This window comes from Rhinopithecus bieti, unplaced genomic scaffold (genome assembly GCF_001698545.2).
Source record: "Rhinopithecus bieti isolate Rb0 unplaced genomic scaffold, ASM169854v2 scaffold_43749, whole genome shotgun sequence".
Lineage (NCBI taxonomy): Eukaryota > Metazoa > Chordata > Mammalia > Primates > Cercopithecidae > Rhinopithecus > Rhinopithecus bieti.
In genome coordinates this window covers 1,882,233-1,903,704 of record NW_016818380.1, presented here as the reverse complement: position 1 = coordinate 1,903,704, position 21,472 = coordinate 1,882,233, and the positions used below count along the sequence as shown (strand labels likewise).

Below are 21,472 nucleotides of genomic sequence, written 5' to 3'. Positions count from 1 at the left end.
CAGACATTCCCGATAGCTTTAGCCAGATAAGCTCTATGTTTTTGAGAGGCTGCACTCAGACTATTGAAATCCAAAGGAAGTCCTGCACTCTGCATTCTTGATAGAAACCCTGAGAAACAATCCAACTTAGTCAGTTACATCACCATATCTATTTTCTTAGGGACAAAACAGGTAAGAAAATTCCTGATGAGAAAACTCGGGGACTAGGCTGGGCGAGGTAGCCTGTAATCCCAGCACTTTGGGAGGCCGAGGCAGGAGGACCACTTGAGGTCAGGAGTTCGAGACCAGCCTGGCCCACATGGTGAAACCCCATCTCTTCTAAAAATACAAAAATGAGCCAGATGTGGTGGCAGATGCCTATAATCCCAGCTACTTGGGAAGCTGAGGCAAGACAATCACTTGAACATGGAAGGTGGAGGTTGCAGTGAGCCAAGATCACACCATTGCACTCCAGCCTGGGCAACAGAGCAAGGCTCCATCTCAAAAAAAAAAAAAAATTGTTTTAAGTTCTATAAAACTCAGGGACTTATGCCTATCCAGGTCTATTTAACAAGCTCAGGGTATCGCTAAATTAAAACGAAAAAAACAAAAGATGTAATGTGAGCCTTAGTGGGTTTGGGCTCCAGCCCAGGGAACAGACCAGGTGCCACGAAGTGCAGACTAGCTACTGGAAACTCCTCAAAAGATCTGTTTACCTAGCTCAACCTGGTTTTGGGCCCAGGCATTTCCCTCTCTGCCCTTTGTATTCTTTTGAAGTGCACCTGCTTTCAACATTAGCTAACCTCTTCGGCTTCCATAGGGTAAGGAAACTTGGCACCAGTTGCCACTATTTCTTCCCATTCACTGAGCCCCAGTGAGTCTCACTTTCCTGCCAGCCTTGCTTAACAAGGAAAGAGGACTCAGGGTCTCCTTTATTCACAAGCCTGGATGTAATCTCTTTATCCCTCGCTGCAAAGTTTCCCTCTCATTTGAAAAGAAATTTTTTAAAAAGCACTGAGTTCTAACAGCTATTTTTAGTCTTTGCTCTGAGGTTGAGTGGTTTCCAGGCCACTTAAATAAAATTCCAGAGTTGAGGGCTCCCCCAGAGAATCAGAGGGACTGAGTCTGCCCTCCCATCCTTCTCCCCTCACCAAGGTACTGTGAGAGGCCACCAGTAAACCCAGGCCCTGTGATATACAGGGGCTAAGGGTCACTGGGTCCAGTCTCCTCATTCTACATAGGAAGCTCCATACTTTGACTTGGCCGGGGCCACGTGGCTACTTCACAACCTGGCCTAGAACAGAAGATTCCTTCCGTCCACTGCTGTGTGGTCCCTAGAACTCATACAATTCCTGAGTAAACTGGTGCCCCTCAGCAATCCAGGGGGCCACTGGCACATAAATGGAAAAATCACTATAAGTAAGAACCCTCTTGAAAGGATTTAAAAATATCTCCCAAAGAAGGAGGAAAACCAATGGTCTTTTAACTGTCCAAGACCCCCGAAGAGAGGGATATCTCCCATTTGAAAGCTTGAGGTTTTAAAACTACAAAGAGAAAGTCTTCTATTTTACCTCTGTGGTTGAGCCAGGAATTAAAGCTATTTTGATCTATTGAAAACTATGTTTACTGTGAAGACCGGCCACTGACCATGTGTGAATCTTCAAAACCATATGTGTCCTCTCTTTCACAGTATTGTTGGGTTCAGCAGCTCGTCAGAAAAGGCAAGTGGAATAAGTTACCTTCTTAATTCATGGAGTTAACTTTGTTTTGGATGTGATTTCATCTAATTTTATACTGCTTTCTAATCACTTCCTTCAGGTGACTCTTCAGCAGAGATGAGTGTATATGCAAGCTTGTTTAAAGAAAACAACATTACAGGGAAGCGGCTACTGCTGCTGGAGGAAGAAGACCTGAAAGACATGGGCATTGTCTCCAAGGGGCATATCATTCACTTCAAGGTACCTCAGAAAGGGAGAACATTCCATCAGCAAATCTTTTTTTTTTTTTTTTTTTTTGAGACAGAGTCTTGCTCTGTTGCCCAGGCTAGAGTTCATAGGCGTGATCTCGGCTCACTGCACCCTCCACCTCCTGGGTTCAAGCGATTCTCCTGCCTCAGCCTCCCAAGTAGCTGGGATTACAGAGGTGTGCCACCACACCCAGCTAATTTTTGTATTTTTAGTAGAGATGGGGTTTCACCATGTTTTCCAGGCTGGTCTCGAGCTCCTGACTTCAAATGATCCATCCACCTCAGCCTCCCAAAGTGCTGGGATTACAGGCATGAGCCACCACGCCTGACCTCCATCAACAAATCTTTACTGAGCTCCTACTATGCAGCAGATCAAACGTTAAGGGCTGCAGATGGAAACGGTGCTATGCTGGTCATTACTGTGCTGAAATGCTTACACCAGTTGATAATCAGTGGCCGCCCCCAAGCACCCCTATTCCTTCCTCATAATCCAACAGCAAAAAGATGTATACGTGGTATAGTAGGAGTCACAGGGAGATACCTGAATATCACCCCCTGTCCTCAGGAAGTCTCTAATCTGGTGGAGAAAACAAATACTGCTTATGAGATAATGGTAAATGACAGCTGTAAAAAATACCACAAAGGCAGTGTGGTGCCTGGAAAACAGCCATCCACCCGGAATAGCAGGAGGTGACTCAGTTTAATTCTAGACAGACAAAAGTCCATCAGGAATCCCTAAGGACCCCGGAATTTCTGCATGGCCAGAGGGAAACGTAAGCCAATGCAGTAACCTAAAGGCATTTGTAATTTTTGTCATTATGACCTGGAACAGACGCCACCTTCTATGTGTTTTAATCCCCACTTACTCAGGAAATTCTACCATTTCCCCCAAAACTTAAGTGTTGAGTAGTTTCAAAGCTAAACCTCTGTGTTCACTGTGGTGGTTGTGGTCATGGTTTTTTGTTTGTTTGTTTTTGTTTTTTCAACTTAGCAACTTAAACTGAATAACAATTGCTGGCATTGTGTGGTCATTGTGATTAATCTTATTTCAAGAGACATCTTAGAATAAAATCAAGTTTGCTCCCCAAACCCGCATCCCCATTCCAGTGTGAGTAGATGGACGAGCATTTATAGGTTAGAAAGAAGAGACACAGAATAAAAGAGAAAATTTAGAAAAAGCAGCCTCCATAGCCGGGCGCGGTGGCTCAAGCCTGTAATCCCAGCACTTTGGGAGGCCGAGATGGGCGGATCACGAGGTCAGGAGATCGAGACCATCCTGGCTAACATGGTGAAACCCCGTCTCTACTAAAAAATACAAAAAACTAGTTGGGCGAGGTGGCGGGCGCCTGTAGTCCCAGCTACTTGGGAGGCTGAGGCAGGAGAATGGCATAAACCCGGGAGGCGGAGCTTGTAGTGAGCTGAGATCCGGCCACTGCACTCCAGCCTGGGCGACAGAGCGAGACTCCGTCTCAAAAAAAAAAAAAAAAAAAAAAAAAAAAAAGCAGCCTCCTGTCCAAATCCACACCTTCACAAAGGCTCTACCAGCATGCCAACTAATCCCTATCTCAGAGCTACCCATACTGACCTTTCTAGAGAAATCCCCATTAAGACCCAAAGAGAGCCCATTCATTTCATTCTGCGGACCCTAGGTCCAGGAAGAAACATCCTCACAGACTCTCAGCACCTTTCGCATAACAGCTTAGCACTCACCCACCAGAGAACATCTCCACAACAGAAAGAGGACCTTGCTGTCTTCTCTCTCCTAGAAGAAGGGCAGGAAAACCCATGCATAGCGTATTTCTCAAAGGCTGGCAAAGAATGTAATCCCAGCCTCGGGTTGTGGGCAAGTCCATCCTAAAAGCTATGCTGGCTTAGGTGGGCCACAGTAGGAAAAAGTATTTTCTGCAGTACAGAGATGTTTCAGAGCTCCAAAAAAGAAATTTTGTAAATCTTGTCGTATTTGGCAGATACCATATAAGATGCTCCCACCTCCCCTTCCCACCTGCCATCTTTGAAAAGGACCAGTATTCCTTAAGGATCAGTTCGGAAGAGAGGGTGGTGAGCTGGGATACCTCACCAGATGCCCTCAGTGATTTACATCTTTCCAAGGGTGGCCCTGGATAATCTAAGTACCCCTTTCATGCTGAGAGGTATCATTTAGGCAAGCAAAGTCCAGACTTATTGTTTATTGTTCAACAAATTCAGTGAATGGCTACTAATTGTGAGACTGGGCCTATGAAGAGTCAAAGAAACCTGTGGTTAAGGAATGCATACAGCATCTCCTTGGCAATTGGGAGGAAAGGACCGATTCATTACCCAGACTTGGGAGAGGCCATGGTGGGAGACGGAAAGGGAAAACTTCACAGAGTGGGTAGCCCTTGAGCCGGATCTTGGAGGAATGACAGATTTTGGAATGTAGACCAGGAAAGGAAAGAACATTAATCTAGACAGAGAGAATAAAGAGTTAAGAGAAATGGAAGAGAATGTGGAGAAACAGAAAAGATGAGTCCTGATCTGAGTAGCTTAAACAGCTGTCTACAGAACACGAGTGATGAGTAGAATGCATGGAACCTGAAGTGGAAAGAAGGTGGGGCCAGATCCTGGACAGCTTACAACTTCAGGCTGGGGGAAAAGCTGGAATATGACCAGCTGTCGGGAGTATTGAGAATTGACATGTTTGCACTTTGCTTCTGGAAGTTTTAAAATGGATTAAAAAGGCAAGGCTGGGGTTTGAAAAAACAGGAGGGTATAAATGTAGACAATAATAAGCACTGCAGTGTAACAAAAATGCGCATGGAGAGAAGAGGAAGATGCCACAGGTAAAAGGGCTGTTCTCAGGCTCAAGAAGGAAAGCACAATGAAGTATTGATTGATGTGGGCAGACTGGCTGGGGCCGCTGTCGCAGGCAGTAAAATAATTTACCAAGACAGTCATAGGTAAAGAAAGGCAGATTTATTACAGAAAGTATGAAGATGTGTTGCAAGGGTGCAGTGGGCAGCACAGCAGAGAAGGGGCTGTGTGCCAAGAGCCAGGGGCTTGAGGGAAGTTTTATGCGATCACACTGGAGGGGCTACGTGCAGATAGGGTGTGCAGACAAGGTCATGCTGCTGGGGTTACTTACAGAATGAGGTATTTGGGAACAGGTTGTTGTGATTGCCTGTGATTAGCCGTCTCTCAGAACAATTGTTATCCCCCACCTGGGACCCCCTCCTTGTTGTAGCTTACTTAACTTCTTAGGACTCCACACTGATATGTGCCGCAGCATAGATGAGCCTTGAACATGATGCTAAATGAAAGAAGCCAGACACAAAAGTCACATATTGTATGAGACATCCTGAATAGGTGAATCCATAGACAGAAAGCGATCAGTGATTGCCAGCTTCTGGGGGGAGGAGGCAATGGTTATTGACTGCCTAATGGGAGTAGAGTCCCCTTTGGGGGTGATGAAAATGTTTTGGAACTAGATAGACGTACTGGTTAATTTTATGGCATGTGAATTTCACCTCATTAAAAAGTAATAATAAAACAAAGGAAAGCACAGCCACCTCTACACCCTGCTCAAGAGAAGTCTTCTTCCAGCTAGGAAGCTTTCTGTCTTTGGCAGAAAGGATGTGTTTGGCCAGAAAGGTGAAGAGGAAGGCAGGAATGTGTGTCCACAAAGTAGGAAATGAGGAGATAATGTTGTTACAAAAGCCAAAGGTTGGAAAAGCTTTAAGATAGAATCAGTGGTCAAAAGGGTCTAAGGGCCAGGCACTGTGGCTCATGCCTGTAATCCCAGCACTTTGGGGGATCAAGGTGGGCAACTCACTTGAGCCCAGAAGTTCAAGACCAGACTGGGCAACATGGCAAAACCTTGCCTCTGCAAAAAATGCAAAAATTAGCCAGGCATGTGGTGCACGCCTGTGGTGGTCCCAGTTACTTGGGAGGTTGAGGTGGGAGGATTGCTTGAGTCCAAGCGGTTGAGGCTGCCATGAACCGTGATTGCACCACTGCACTACAGCCTGGGCAATAGAGTGAGACCCTGTCTCAAAAAAAAAAAGGTAGGGACAGGGGTCTAAGCCTGCAGAGAAGCCAAGGAACATGCAGAGATAAAAAGCCCTGTTGGAAGCAGCCACCTAAAAGTAAAAACAAAAACTATTTGACCCACTAAGAGTGGGGCAGTGTGATGTCCTCTTTTTATGACCTCTGCGGAGGGTCTGCCTAGAGCTCCAAATGAAGGAGTAGCCTACATCTACTGGGGAACCTAACACTGCCCTCAAACTCCTGAGTGCGTCTGCATGAGCTTCTAAAGACAGTCATTCACAGAGGGGCAGTCTCCAAAGTGTAGAATGCAGACCCTCTGGCTTACTGCCAAGGCTGGAGCTGTATGTAAGAATGGCTACCCAGTAGGGGCTCAGCCAACAGGTGACCACTAAACTCAGCCAGAGCGTGGGGATTTCCAACAAGTTTATATGAGAGGGAAAGATAAAGGGAAAGGGTTATGTGCACTTACTCTAGGTGGGCCCTGCATAGACTCTCGGGGCGATCAAGATAAGTAATGCTCCAAGCTGGGCCTTTGGGGATGAGTATATCCACACTGGAGGAGTCCTCCTGGTCCTTGTCTCAAGTGTTTCTCACACACAGCCTGATGGTAAGAATGTATCCTTTATTCTTTGCACTTTCACTGAAAAGCACAATTGTTGTGTACTTTCTCCAAGAGTCTCTCAGTCCTTAAATGGAATGGTAGGTGATCAAACTGGACAGTGGAGCAGTAGAGCAGTATATCCATCCTTTTTTTTTTTTTTTTTTTTTTTTGAGCTGGAGTCTTACTCTGCTGCACAGGCTGAAGTGCAATGGTGCAATCTTGGCTCACTGCAACCTCCGCCTCCCGGTTTCAAGCGATTCTCCTGCCTCAGCCTCCTGAGTAGCTGGAATTACAGGCGCGGGCTACCACACCTGGCTAATTTTTGTATTTTTAGTAGAGATAGGGCTTCACCGTGTTGGTCAGGCTGGTCTCGAACCTCTGACCTCATGATCCGCCCACCTCCGCGTCCCAAAGTGCTGGGATTACAGATGTGAGCCACCACACCCAGCCCCGACCCATTCTTTTGCTGTGTGTTTGTCACTCCCTTTAAGCCTGACCATGGCTCCCTTCTCTGAGCCTGCAAGTCCTCGTGTGGAGGACCTGAGTGTAAGAAGTAGGATTGAACCCCCAATAAGTGTTCATTACATTGTCAGCTGTCAACAGTGTTTATTTTGCTTTAAAATAAAATGCATCTAATTTTCTCAGGTTGGTACTTTTTTACTCTCTCTGCAATCAGTTCTTAGAAAATCTGAACTGTGCCTGCTGAGTATCCAAAACATCATCATAAATTGTCTTCCTTTCCTTTCAGATTTCTTTGTGTTTCATTGGCAGAGGGGATGTTAGACACAGATCCATAGAAATGTTCTTATAATGCAATCAACGTTTTAGTGAGATTCTAGCCTTCCTGAAAGTCTGGTGTTATACTCATGTGCTATGTTGCTTTTCTCACCATTACTCAGAGTGGCACCTGTATTCTGTACCCTAAAACATCCACTTCTCAGTACTATACTCTGCCAGTGTTTGAAAAATGGTTTTATTTATTGCTTAGTCTGAGGTTCAACATCTTTAAAATGTCTTCCTTTTCTTGGCCTCATCCCTGTAATCCCAGTGCTTTGAGAGGTCAAAGCAGGAGGCCAGGATTTCAAGACCAGCCTGGGCAACAGAGCAAGACCCCATCTCTACAAAAAATAAAATAAAATAAATTAGCTGGTGTGGTGGTGTGTGCCTGAGTCCCAGCCACTTGGGAGGCTGAGATGGAAGAATCTCTTGAGCTCAGGAGTTCAAGGCTGCGGTGAGTTATGATAGTGTTACTGCACTCCAGCCTGCACGGTAGAATGAGACCCGGTCTCCAAAAGAAAAAATAACTTTTAAAAATTTCTGGTCCTTTAAATAATTACAAACCACCTACGCTGCTTTGGACAATGAGATTTATTCTCAATAGACGTTGGATATTAATGCCCCCAAGATATTTTATGAACTAGGTAAATAAGGAATGTTTTTGTTTGTACCCAATGATTTTAATCTTCTCTTGGTATTGTTGGATCATTAATAAAGTCATATGATTTTTTTTTTACAGTCAGCCATTGAGAAATTAACCCATGATTACATTAACTTGTTTCACTTCCCACCGCTAATTAAGGTAAGTAAGGTTTTTCTTACGGACACTAACGCTACCTTTATTGACACATGCACCTGCTGCATCCACACCTAAATTTGCCAATGTCGGAAATGGTTGTTTGAAGTGAAATTTCATCATATCTGTCTAACAAAAGGCCTTTTGAAGCAAGGGATGTGTATAAATTGAACACCCTTGTTCCCCACAAGTTGAAATATTAACAATTCGTTCATGATAAGAACAACACACCTCACTTTAGTGGCTAGGAGTTCTAAGTGCCAACATTGCAGGCGAGGTCCTGTGGCCTCCCACCTGGGCCTGGATACTTTTCAACGTGTAAGTCACTGAGAGCATTCATACCCTGGAGCGCTCAGTCATCACTTTCACAGGGGATGGGAGGTTTACTGTTTGAATAACATATTAGTATACTTAACATTTTGAATCTACTCTAAAGGAATATGGCATAATTTGTTTAAAATCAGTAAATACTTGCAATTCATATACAGAACTTTACTTATTCACTAACAGCTATAGTTTTTCATCTCTAAGCCCTCAAAGATTCGTTTTGCTCCTCTGCTTCATCCTCCATCCACATTTGCGTCCTCCATCCACTGCGTAATCCCTCTTCGGGAATAGCTTGTAAATGCCCTATGTGTTGCGAACCTCTCAAGTTGAAATCTCACAATGCATCTCAAGGTGCTAAGTGCATTTCTAGGGTAAAATTGTACAATGCAAGATGCATTGTGATAAATGTAAGACAGTGACATTCAATTTGAACTGCATGAAATAAATCATTTGGCAAAGTTCTAAAAGGCATAATATGTCATTTCTCTTGCTTGATGTAATTATCATTTGTAGCTTAATCCAAAATAACTAAAAGTTAATGGATTAGAATAGAAGAAAAAAAAAAACTAGTGCTAAGATATCATCTTCTTTACATGAGAAGTAAAACAACATCTAGGATAATTGGTGCTTGGTTTCCTGTTTTAGGACTCAGGAGGTGAACCTGAAGAAAATGAGGAAAAAATAGTGAACCTGGAACTGGTTTTTGGTTTTCACTTGAAACCAGGAACTGGCCCACAGGTAAATCACATTTTAAATCCTTTGGATAAATCTCAATCGAATTACTCTTTTTTCTCTTCTGTAACTCCATGGTTTTATACACCCCCTACCAGCTGGTAACTGGATTCTGAGTAAATTTATAGACTTTATAAAATAGAATTGAGCTGAAAGGCTGCCAGCTGCCTCTGTAATCCAGTCTAGGAATCTTACTTTCTCAGTCAGCTGAAGACGCCCATGTGAGGCCACCCAAACATCAGGATAATTCACAGTAAAGCATGGACAGGGAAGGGGGGCCGTGGATACCAGACTGTGTGTACCGCTCATGCCGCAGCTTCCTGATTCCTGTTTCGTAAGAGAAAGCAGCCTTTTAATACTGAGAATAAAAACTAAGAATGGAACTGTAGGCCATGTGGAGACACAAATTATCTGCTCTAAATAGGGTGGCAGGGCATTTGAGCAACACTTCTTCAATCAGCCTTTCGGTTTATGTCATTTTGAAAGTCTGGAAAAATTATTTGGCCTAGGTAGCCTATGAATTAGAATTACAGTAGGTTTGTGTTACTTTCGATGATCGTAAATAGCTAATGATAATAATGATAACTTCTGTTAGCTGACCACTTATTGTGTACCAGGCATACAGTACTGAAGTGTGAAAACTACTTTCCCCCATTTTGCAAATGAGGAAACTGAGGCTGGGACAGGTTAAATAACTTACATGGCTAGCAAATAGCAGAATAAAGATTTGAATGCAGGTTGCTCTGGTCCCAGAACCCAAGCTCTAAACTACTGCATAATACGGAAGCCTTCCCTTCAGGGAAGCCAAGGGACCTTATAAATACACCTCACAAGCTGTGTGAGCCTACCGATTGCTCTGCTGGCTCAGCTGGCCCTGGCCTTTCCTCAGTGAAACCGTGCTTGCTCCAGGCCATTCCTGGGAACCAGTGCCTGGGAATGATTGGAAATTGTTGTGAGGGGTTGAGTTTTTCCTGGGCCTTCAAAAGATGCTGTTTCTAATAATCCAGTTAAAAATGGGCAAAAGATCTTCATAGGGATTTCTCAAAAGAAGACATACAAATGGCCAACAGGTATATGGAAAATGGCTCAACGTCAGTAATTATCAGGGAAATGCAAATCAAAACCACAGTGAGATGTCATCTCACCCCACTTAGAATGGCTTATATCCAAAACACAGGCAATAATGAATGCTGATGAGGATGTGGAGAAAGGAGAACCTTCGTACAAGGTGGGAATGTAAATGATCCAGCAATCCCACTGCTAGGTATATAACCAAAAGAACGGAAATCAATATATTGAAGAGATATCTGTACTCCTGTTTGTTGCAGCACTGTGCACAATATCCAGCATTTGGAAGCAAACCCAAGTGCTTATCAACAGATGAATAGATCAAGAAAATAAGGTACATATACACAATGGCATACTGTTCAGCCATAAAATAGAATGAAATCTTATCATTTGCAACAACATGGGTGGAACCAGAGGATATTATGTTAAGTGAAATAAGCCAGTCACAGAAAGACGGGAGCTAAAAATTAAAACACTTGAACTCATGGAGATAGTAGAATGATGATTACTAGAGGCTTGGAAGCATCGCAGGGGAGGGCAGGAGGATGCTGGGATGGTTAATGGGTGAAAACATAGAATGAATAAGATCTATTATTTGATAGAACAACAGGGTGACTACAGTAAGAAATAATTTAATATGTATTTTAAAATAACTAAAAGAGTATAATTGGGATGTCCCTAACACAAAGAAATGAGGTCAAGGATGCCCTCAGTTATCCTGATATGATTGTTACCTATCGTATGCTTGTATCAAAGCATCACATGAACTGGGCGCAGTGGATCACACCTATAGTCCCAGCACTTTGGGAGGCTGAGGCTGGTGGATCGCTTGAGCCTAGGAGTTCAAGACCAGCCTGGGCAAGATGGTGGAACCCCATCTCTATAAAAAATACAAAAAGTAGCTGTGTGTAGTAGTGTATGCCTGTAGTCCTAGCTATTTGGAAGGGCTAAAGTGGGAAGGATCACTTGAGCTCAGGAGGTCAAGGCTGCAGTAAGCCAAAATTGTGCCACTCACTGCACTCTAGCCTGGGCAACAGAGTGAGACATCATCTCAAGAAAAAAAAAATTCACATGTACCCCAAAAATATATATACCTAGTGTATACACATAAATATTGTTTTTTAAAGATGCCCTTTCTAGACACCTAGGCAAGAGTGTGTCTTGCCTGCATCACTGCAGGTGTTTCTTTACCTGCTGAATGAAAATCTTTACCTCGCTTGCTTTGGCCACAGAATTTGGTTGAGTGAGAGCTGCTCTGGATCCAGGTTTCTTATATATGAATACTTTTCCCTCTGTGAATGGATCACTGTCAATTCATTCCTGTTGTTAGAAGGAGCCATAGAAAGGGGACAGGAAAGTAAGTCCTTCTGTCTCCAACAACATCAGAAGTCCTTCTAACCCTGAGATTCTGCAGCTGTGGGCACCCCTAAGTTCATCTGATGGTAAACAAATTGCACATTTCAATTTGCCTGTTCTGGTTTTCTTGATTCTGTGACAATGAATTTATGAGTTATCTTTAAGCTTTGTTATGGCTTGTAGGTGGTAAGTGAGAAAAATTTTCCTTGGAAAAGACTTGTGAAGAGAGATCTCAACCAAGAAAAAAAAAATTTTTTTTTTTTTTTTGAGACAGAGTTTTGCTCTTGTTGCCCAGGCTGGGGTACAATGGTGCGATCTTGGCTCACCACAGCTTCCGACTCCCTTGTTCAAGTGATTCTCCTGCCTCATCCTCCCGAGTAGCTTGGATTACAGGCATGCACTACCACACCCAGCTAATTTTGTATTTTTAGTAGAGAAGGGGTTTCTCATGTTGGCCAGGCTGGTCTCAAACTCCTGACCTCAGGTGATCCACTCACCTCGGCCTCCTGAAGTGCTGGGATTACAGGTGTAAGCAACTGTGCATGGCCAAGAAAATATTTTCAATTAAAAAAGAAATAATTTATTAATATGGAAAACTGAAAATCTATGTTTTAGTAAAATAAGGAGCTTTGGATAATATTTGAGACTCAATACAATGGTCTGTTTTTGGCCATAATGATGTAGACTTCTTGAGTCATAGATTATCTACAAGCCCTAAAGTTGCTGCAGCTTTTGATCCTCTGCTGTTCCTTGGTCACCCATCCAGAGCAATCCTTTTTTTTTAGACAGAGCCTCACTCTGTTGCCTAGACTGGAGTGCAGTGGTACAATCTTGGCTCACTGCAACCTCCGCCTTCCAGGTTCAAGCAATTCTCCTGCCTCAGCCTCCTGAGTAGCTGGGATTATAGGGGCATGCCACCACACATGGCTAATTTTTGTATTTTCAGTAGAGAGACGGTTTCACCATGTTGGTCAGGCTGGTCTTGAGCTCCTGACCTCGTGATCTGCCCAAAGTGCCTCCCAAAGTGCTAGGATTACAGTTGGGAGCCACCGCGTCTGGCCCAGAGTAATAATTTTATCTATTCATTTGGCAGGCATTTACTGAGGACCTGCTTTGTGCCTGGCTCTAAGGTAGATGCTAGATTTTGATATAAAATCAAAAAGTACAATCCCAGCCTTTACAGAATCTACAGCTTATCATGAGCAGTAGACAAAATTCATGAATGGCTATGGTACAGAATGATGAGTTTTTACAAAGCCATTTACATGGTTCTGTGGGAGTTCACTGGATGAGGATCTACAACAGATGGGAAAGGGGTGAGGGAGGTTCCTTGAAGTCTTCTTGGTAGACGTGTTGCTTAAGCTAAATGTTAAAGCCATTAAGAATGACTAGGTAAGGAGAGGACACTGAAGGCAGAAGAAACTATGTGTGCAAAAGCTCAAAAGCACAAAGCCAGGAAAACAAAGGGAGCTCTTCTTGGAATAATTTTGAGGGGACTTCATGACTCAACTCAAGCATCCTCCCTCTTGAAAGACTTACCATGGAACAGGGGGATGCCAAAGGGAGTGCCCAGAAAGGGAGCTAGCAACCAGAAAAAGCACTGTCTTATGTGCTAAGCCAAGGAGTTTAAAGGATTTTAAGAAAAGAGCAGATAGGATCAGATTTATGTTTTTAACAGATCTTTCAGAAGCACAGAGAAGGATGAATTGGAAAGGGGCCAGGCTAGAGTGACAAAGGTCTGTGAGTGGGCAGTGGAGACAACCAGGTGAAAAATGTCAAAGCGCTGAGCCTGTGACAGTGCTGTGGGTCCCAGGACACACTGAAACAGATTAGATTGTGTCACTAGCTGGAGACACAGCAAGTGGGAGGGAGGGGCCAGGAGGGTGCTGAGGTTTCTAGTGTGGGCAACTAGAGAGATGATGTTATAAAGTGGTGGATCAAAAGTGAAATATACAATGTGAATATGATGCTAAGGTGCTAAAAGTATAAAGACGTGACTGGAATGGGTGACGTTCAACAGGAAAAGCTATTTTGGAAGGATGAGTATTTTATTGGGGCTTGAAGAGGTTGGTGGGCAGTTGCAGAATAATTTCCAGAATATAATGCTTAAGGCTTTTGCTTAGAGAATACATTCTAAAGAGCGCAGGTATTCTATAAATGTCATCTCCTTTATCCCGTTGGCATTTGGGTGGGATGCATAACTCATAGTATCATCATTGCTGATTCAGACAGAGATAACAAGAGGAAGTGTATGTCTTGTCTGGGGTGAGGCAAAGACAGAGCTAAGACCAAAAATTACATCTTTATTATTGTCTTTGTAGTAAATATGTGCTAGATCTCACACCTGAGCCACAACATTTAAGCCATCTGTAAACCTATATAAAGCAATCCTAGAATAAATTACTGTCCTGTTCTAAAGTATATCAGCTATGCCAGCCTATGTCCTAGCATTATGAAATATTTTCTGATTAATGTGCTTTGAACTGAAATTTCAGTTCCCCACACGAAAACCTTGTTGCCTTGGGCCTTAAAGATAGAACCCAAAAAAAGAGGCTTCCTTCAAGTCCCAATTAATCAAGTTCTCATAAAACCATCTTCATGGGAAAGGTGAAAACTTTAAGTCCACCCCCACCTCCATGACCAGAATAAGCTTTCCAAGAGAAAACTGGAGCTTTGCAAATTCTCTCCAAATCTAAGAGTCTGCATAGCAGAGGCATTTGCTGAATTTCACCTTTTCTTTTACAAGCAAAATGAAAAATGTGTTGTAATGGGCAGCCATTGAGAATAAGGTATGACAGTGACTTTATCATGAAAATAGTAGCTACAGTTTCCCTTTGCATTTGAGAAGGACCACCCACTGACTACCCCTTAAAACTATGTCATTTCCACAACTTTAAGCCTACTAAAAGCAAGCCAGGAAAATATTACCTTACACACAAATAGGTAAAGGAAAAACCCTGTCCACCTTTGTCCTAAGAATTCAGATTAAGTTATTTCTCTTAGCTTCATTTTACAACCAGATGGATGATGGCACAAAATGAGGTTGATTTGCAGAACCCTGAAAGGTGATCGCGTTTGAGTGCCTGTGCCTGCTATCATAGTCAGGAGTGGCTGCAGGGTCATCTTGCCCATGTGCTTAGTCTTCACAACCACATCCCTCCGAAGAGCCCGGACCTGACTAGGCTCCAGCCCCATTGACGCTCACAAGAATTCTCCCACAAGTGAAATGTGCTTTTTCTGAAACAACCTAGCAGGGAAAACATCATGATGAGACCAAAGGCTTCACTGGCAATTTAAATTAATAAGCGAAACAAGTTTTATCCCCATTTACTTGACCTGCTCCTAAAGAGTAAAGTTAATTATTAATTTAAATAACATAGACCAGGCACAGTGGCTCATGCCTGTAATCCCAGCACTTTGGGAGGCCAAGGCGAGCAGATCACTTGAGGTTAGGAGATCGAGACCAGCCTGGCCAACATGGTGAAACCCCGTCTCTACTAAAAGTATAAAAATTAGCTGGGCGTGGTGGCCTGCGCCTGTAGTCCCAGCTACTAGGGAGGCTGGGGCAGGAGAATCACTTAAACCCAGGAGGCAGAGGTTGCAGTGAGCCAGGATCACACCACTGCACTCCAGCCTAGCTGGGCAACAGAGAAAGACTCATCTCAAATAATAATAATAATAACAATTTAATGACGTCATATGTGGAGACAACCTGGAAGTTATGACAATCAAACTGGCAGAAATTGTGTCTTTCTCTGCTTGAATGTTTCCCATGCTAAGGATAATTATTATCACTTCATACTTCTGGTGAGCACTTTGCAAAGGGCATTTTTGTGTAATTGTTACAACTCAACATGACAGGGAACATTATCTCCGTATCATCCTCTTCATGAGGAAACTGAGGCACATAGGTGAAGCTCCTCACCAGAGACTCCAACCTAGTAAGGCGCAGATTCAGTCTGAGGGTCTAACTACTGTGTCAAACTGCCTCATTTTGGAAGATACCATTGTCCCCCAAAATAAGTATACTGGTAATGAAAAGGCATTTGGGGTCAGTTAATTCTACATTACCACTATTTTTGTTTTTGCAATCAAAGTGCCCCGTGTTTTACAATCTAAGGCCTTTGACTTGGCACAAAAGGAAAGTGACTTCCAGAATCTCGGGCGACTTCATGCACTCCCCAGGGTAGCAACCACCCCTTTTTATTAAAATATTCAGCTGCCTAGATTTTATTATTATATCTCTTACCAGCTCACCACTCAGGAATATTGATTCTCAAATTGCCAAGAGATAAACTATCAAATCACCCAGCAGTTTTCTCACCAAGATCTTTTAGAGAATTCGTGTGTCATAAAAATTTAAAAGCAGAGTTAGGAAGCAACTCTTTGGGGAGTCGTCCATTCCTTACGAATGCTCAACCGCTCAACCGTCACAGACTTTGTTCCTTGCGTCCTTATTTCCTCCCCTCCCCAATGAGGCAAAGGAAACCTGATTGAAGCCCGGTTCCCGTGGGTCTAAACTGATTACCTGACATAGATAGGAGACTGAGGTTAGGGGAAAAGTAACGGAAACAACACGCTGCCCCTCCCTACTCTCCGAACATACCGGCTACCTACTCCTTAAATAAAGACCAGGCTTCCGGACTGTAGCCACTCCTTCCCAGATGACCATCGCTTTCAATTTCCTATTTCAAAGAGGCAAGAAAAGTAGGAAGAGAAATGAGAGGAACCTTTGGAAGAAGTAGAAGCAGAATTGCTGATACCCACAAAGTGGAAGGTTATCAATAGAGGACTTTCCTGCCCAGCTGACTCCCTCTGCCACCTTCCACGCTTGCCATTATTAACACCTGGCCTCTTCCGCCACTCCCCAGCGGAAGAAATTCGATGAATCGTTCTGCTTTTCCAGCCATGTCATCTGCAGGTTAAAAATTCTGCCTTTTACAAATGCTTCCCACTTGTATTGTGCTTTTAAGTCCTTATTACATTGCTTATAAAATGTTGCATTTAATAAAAATTGAATCTCCAGGCCCTTTCTCAGAGCACTATAAATATCAAAACTGTCAAATAGGGCTTTTTTTTTTTCCCTATTGTGCAATTTTTTAAATGGACAGATAAACATGAATAAAATAACAGGGCACAAAGAAAAGGATTTTCTAAGTACAGCCAACACTTTTTGGAAATTTCAGGACAGCTAAAAGCAGTGCTTTACTTTGATATATCTTGCATTTATTAAAAATTAAGTATAGGGAAGTTTATTTCCATGATCATCTATTTGTTGAGAGAAAAAAATACATGTATGCACACGTGTATTTGTGTGCCTAAGTATCTAAGATGAATAAGTTCTAGAGATCTACTGTACAGCATAGTATCTATAATTAACAGCAGGTTGTTATATACTTAAAATTTGCAAATTTGATCTCATGTTAAGCATTCTTATAAAAATAATGAGTAATAAATAAGAGGGCAGGAGGAAACTTTTGGAGGTGATAGATAAATGTTTATGGCATAGGTTGTGGTGATGGTCTCATAGGTGCATACATTACCTACCTCTTCTTGAGTTCTCATGCAACAGAAATTAACATGAGGGTGAGAAAGTTTCCCAGACAGGGCTTTATTGGGGCCTATCCTGGAGCCCAAGGAGACAGCATGGGAGCAAGAGTTCTCCGACTGGCTCTCTGAGGGCAAGTCTTGCAGTGTTTTAAGAAGGGTGACATGAATAAGCATGAGGTATATGAACGTCATTACATGTGCAGGACAGAGCATGGGGTGTGCAGGCAAAGTGAGAAATCATGTTAATACATGCATCGCATGATCAAAAAATGGCAGACAAGCTCCTGGGGCAGGGATTTGAGTAATATAATGAGGCAAGGGGTTAGGATGGGTCATTTTCTTGGTTTTGTGTGCATGCGGGTGATAGGGTTAACTCCCTTGAGTGAGATTGACGGTGGAATGCTGCTTCTCAATTTCTTCACAGTTTACAAGGTCTCACAGTCAGTGAGGATGTATGGGAAAAAATACACTGATGGAGGTGGGGTGGGGCTGAGCCCCGTCCCTACTCTGTCTTGTATACGTATCTCCAAACTCATCAGGTTATATACATTAAATAGGTAGAGCTTTTCATATGTCAATCATATCTCAATAAAGTGTTTTTTTTTTTTTTAAATGAGAAAGAAACAAGTTTTAATTGAGCAAAGAAGCAAATGCAGTTCAGAATTTTACAACTGCATAACTCACTGCTGGTTTCTAATTACAGAGTGGCAATGTTCTCTGTCAAACGGGTTGGACAGGCACCTAGAGAGCTAGAGAGCTAGAGCAGAACTGGGTGAAGTGCTCAGTGCATACCTGCTGAATGGATTGACAGTCCTGCATACATGCTAGCATGCCAGGACGTGTCTAACAATGGGAGGAAGCCCTGGTTTGGAGCATGTGTAGATCTCCATGGTGTGAAGATGGCCGATTTCAAGTTACCAATCTGGCATCGCTGGCTTTGAAACTGGGAATGGCTGTAAGCAATCAGCTCATGAGAGCTGGCTCCAGCACACCGTTGGGTCCCTCTTAGTCTTCTTAATCAAGACTAGAAATTCCTTTTAAAATAGCGATGTACATGATAAAACACAGGTTTGAATAAATTACAAGAATGTTATTGCTGGTTACCAACCATCATAAGAAGTGTCTTTAACTCAGAGAGAGCTCCAGTCTCCTAATGAATCCGTTGTTAGTTGGCTTAGGTCTCTGGGTCACCGTTGTCTCATTTTGTCATATTGTCTCATACTGACCATCATGCATGAATCAAAATTGGGATTCAATTTTGTAAAAGTAAGAATATGGTCTGGAAACAGAAAAACACAATGTAAATTTGTGACCGTCTTTAAAAAACGTGGAAACAGTCGTAGTTGTGACTCCATGATGACAGGCACAGTTGTCTGTAGGAGAGAGATCTTTGCTTTTAGAAGCAAGTTTTCAAAAGCTTCTGAGGATCACTGTAAGTTCTGCAGCAAGAGACCTCAGTACTCACAGTGGCTTCTGTTTTCTAAACCAAAAATTAGGTGTTGAGAATAATCAACTATAAAAGGGACAGACTATTTGAAGTAAAATGAAGAAGCACTATGTGGGAAAATCAAGGATGTAGGACAACCATATCAATCCTGGACATTAGGATTTGAATTGGCAATAGCTTAACTGGTAAACAATGCCTACTGACTAGGTTAGTGTTGCTTTGAAAATCGTATTTCTTCCAGTCACCCCTAAAGTCATGGGGTGGCAAGAGAAGAACTTATCAGGTAGAACAGATGTTTTTATATTTTGAGTATCCTGGATAAAAGTTTATTTGCATAGATTTCCCAGCATTTAAAAATGTTAAAACAGTGCTTAGATGAGTGACATCAACTTCTATATTCGTTAAGAAACCCAGTCTGACATGGAATAGATTCTTAATTATTCAAAAATCAATAGCAAGACTTACTATTCTTTTTTTCCATCATGAAGACCTAGTACTTTCCAATTTCAAATACAGTTAAGGAAAAAAAGCCCTTTCCAAACATGTCAACTAACATCTGAACCATTTTAGATCGTCAAGTGTGTAATGCATCATATGAAAGTGTGTCTCACTTGATTTGTTTCACTTTATTTTAACATCATCCTTAAAGCCCCTTTTTCATACATAACTCAGATAACAACTCCCAGAAAGGCAATATAACAACCTTATCTCCACTGGTGTCTACTTGGCACCAATCTGCCCTGACCTTAGACACAAGCCATTGTTAAGGGTATAACGCATTTACATATTTTGCAATAAAACATCAGTTATTTGCATTACTGTGTCAAGTTTTATTTGATTCTTTCACCTAAAAATGACTCATTTTCCTTTCTTGTATTTTAAAAACCAACTACTCTAAGCTTGTTTGAGAATAATCAAAAATTGCCCATTTAGCTAGAAGTCATTTTCTTTTCAAAAGGCAAATGTTATTTAATCTTTCAGCTGTTCATTGTGCCATCATAAATACTTTCTTTTCAGCACAGTTGTGGGGACTGAAATGAGCCCACTAATTGCCTCCCATTTCGACTGACATGTGGTGGTTTAGTGGAAAGAGAACACAGCAGGGAGAAGGAAATAGGAGGCTGAGAAAATGAGAGCTAATTATTTTCACTGCCTCATGTCAGGCTCTGTGTCAGCCTTGTTTTTACAAACTGGAAGGTTTAGCACTAAATAAAACAAACTGGCGTCATGTTTTTATATACTGGCAGTGTCATGGAAGCAGCTGCACATCTCAAAGACAATATAATGCCTGCGTTCGCATGGACACCATCTGACAGACACTGTGAGCCACGGCTAATGAGGATATCACAGTGGTGCCAAGTGAAAGGTGCTGAATTATGTATGATTCTTCATCAGTACAGCAATAGTCCTGTACATCATTATGAGACATTGTTTTGCTGAAGAGATTAAAACATTCTTAGTTCCAGACCCTGCAACCTATACGCGCTGAAAGAGGTTATTAATGGAATTTTTAGGGAGAGTTTCTTGTGGATTTCTTTTTGGTTAAAAAAACAAATCTCATGGGACAAAGCCATGGTGGGTCATGACACTGTACAGATAAAGAAGAGAAGCAAATTAACCATACTTGTATTATCTTTTTTAAAGGCAGCATAATAAAATATAGTGTAGCAGGGTTATACTTAATGATAAATAACCCAGGTGCTATCACGGGATGTTCCACTCTCCTGCCTTTAAAACTGCAGGTTTCAGCAGCTGAGCTAGATAATAGCAACTCATATAAAGGAGCCTTCAGAGACCTAAAGCGTCAACATCTTACTACTTTTAATACCAGCATGAACAAAATGTTTATCGTATTCTTATTTCATCTTGCATTACTTCTTAGATTTCACAACAGTCAGTTGCCTGCTATGAGACTAGCTCTTCCAGTCTTCCCTTGAATCTTAAAAAGTTTATTCTGACCTCTGTATTTTATATTTTAAATTGCTTCCTCAAGACAGGCCTTTTTAGCTGAAACCCTGAGCATTCTTGGTTGATTTTACTTTTTCTCCATTCATGGTTTTAGGGGTGGGGTGGATTTTGAAAATTAACCTCTCAGCTTAGACTTGGCATGTCTGGACTGGAATCCCCATCCTACAAAGCCAAATGACCTGGCTACAAATCTCTCCATTTTCTGAGCCTCAGTCTCCTCATCTGTAAAATGGGGGCAGTGCTCTCTATGACAGGGTAAGGCTGTGAGGATTAATTAACATAGACAAATCTCAAAAACATTATGCCAGACATATACAAGTACCTGTTGTAAAATTCTAATTTTGTGATATTCCAGAACAGTCAACTTTAATCTATGGTGATAGAAGCAGGAACAGTGGCCCAGTTATGTAGGCAGCTTGTCTGGGAATAGGCATGAGGGAAGGTTCTGGAGTACCAGAAATAACTTGCTTATTCTGGTGGTTACACAGATATATACATTTGTCAAAATGTATTGAACTGTACACTTAAAAATCTGTGCATTTTATTATATGCAAATTATACCTCAATAAGGAAATGTATTTAAAATTTTTTAAATGTCTGTAACATCAGGTAAAGGTGATCTATAAAAGCCTGAAAGGCAAATTTTGGGAGTCTGTTTCTTTCTGAAATACCCTGAATGATCTTGGTCTTGATTGTTTAACAGTTTTATCTATAATGTTGATGAATGCAATTACATTTTGATAGGGAAAAATAGAGAGCGAGAGATTGAGATTATTGTCTCTGAATTGCCCAGAACTTTAAACTCTAGTTTTTTGTGCTACCTTTTAATCTCTTTTCCTATTTGGAAAATTTACCTCTATCTTATTTCTTTTTATTCCCTCA

General features: G+C 42.0%; 1 protein-coding gene across 3 annotated transcripts in view; it reads left to right on the top strand.

Moving 5' to 3' along the window:
• MAP3K20 (mitogen-activated protein kinase kinase kinase 20) overlaps positions 1-21,472 on the top strand; it is a 193,374-nt gene that overhangs the window by 157,016 nt on the left and 14,886 nt on the right. For all 3 annotated transcript variants that reach the window (XM_017856968.1, XM_017856969.1, XM_017856970.1), the window contains 4 exons: positions 1,670-1,700; positions 1,798-1,937; positions 8,086-8,148; positions 9,115-9,207. In XM_017856968.1, the coding sequence (XP_017712457.1) occupies positions 1,670-1,700; positions 1,798-1,937; positions 8,086-8,148; positions 9,115-9,207 (327 nt within the window). The remainder of the gene's footprint in view (positions 1-1,669; positions 1,701-1,797; positions 1,938-8,085; positions 8,149-9,114; positions 9,208-21,472) is intronic.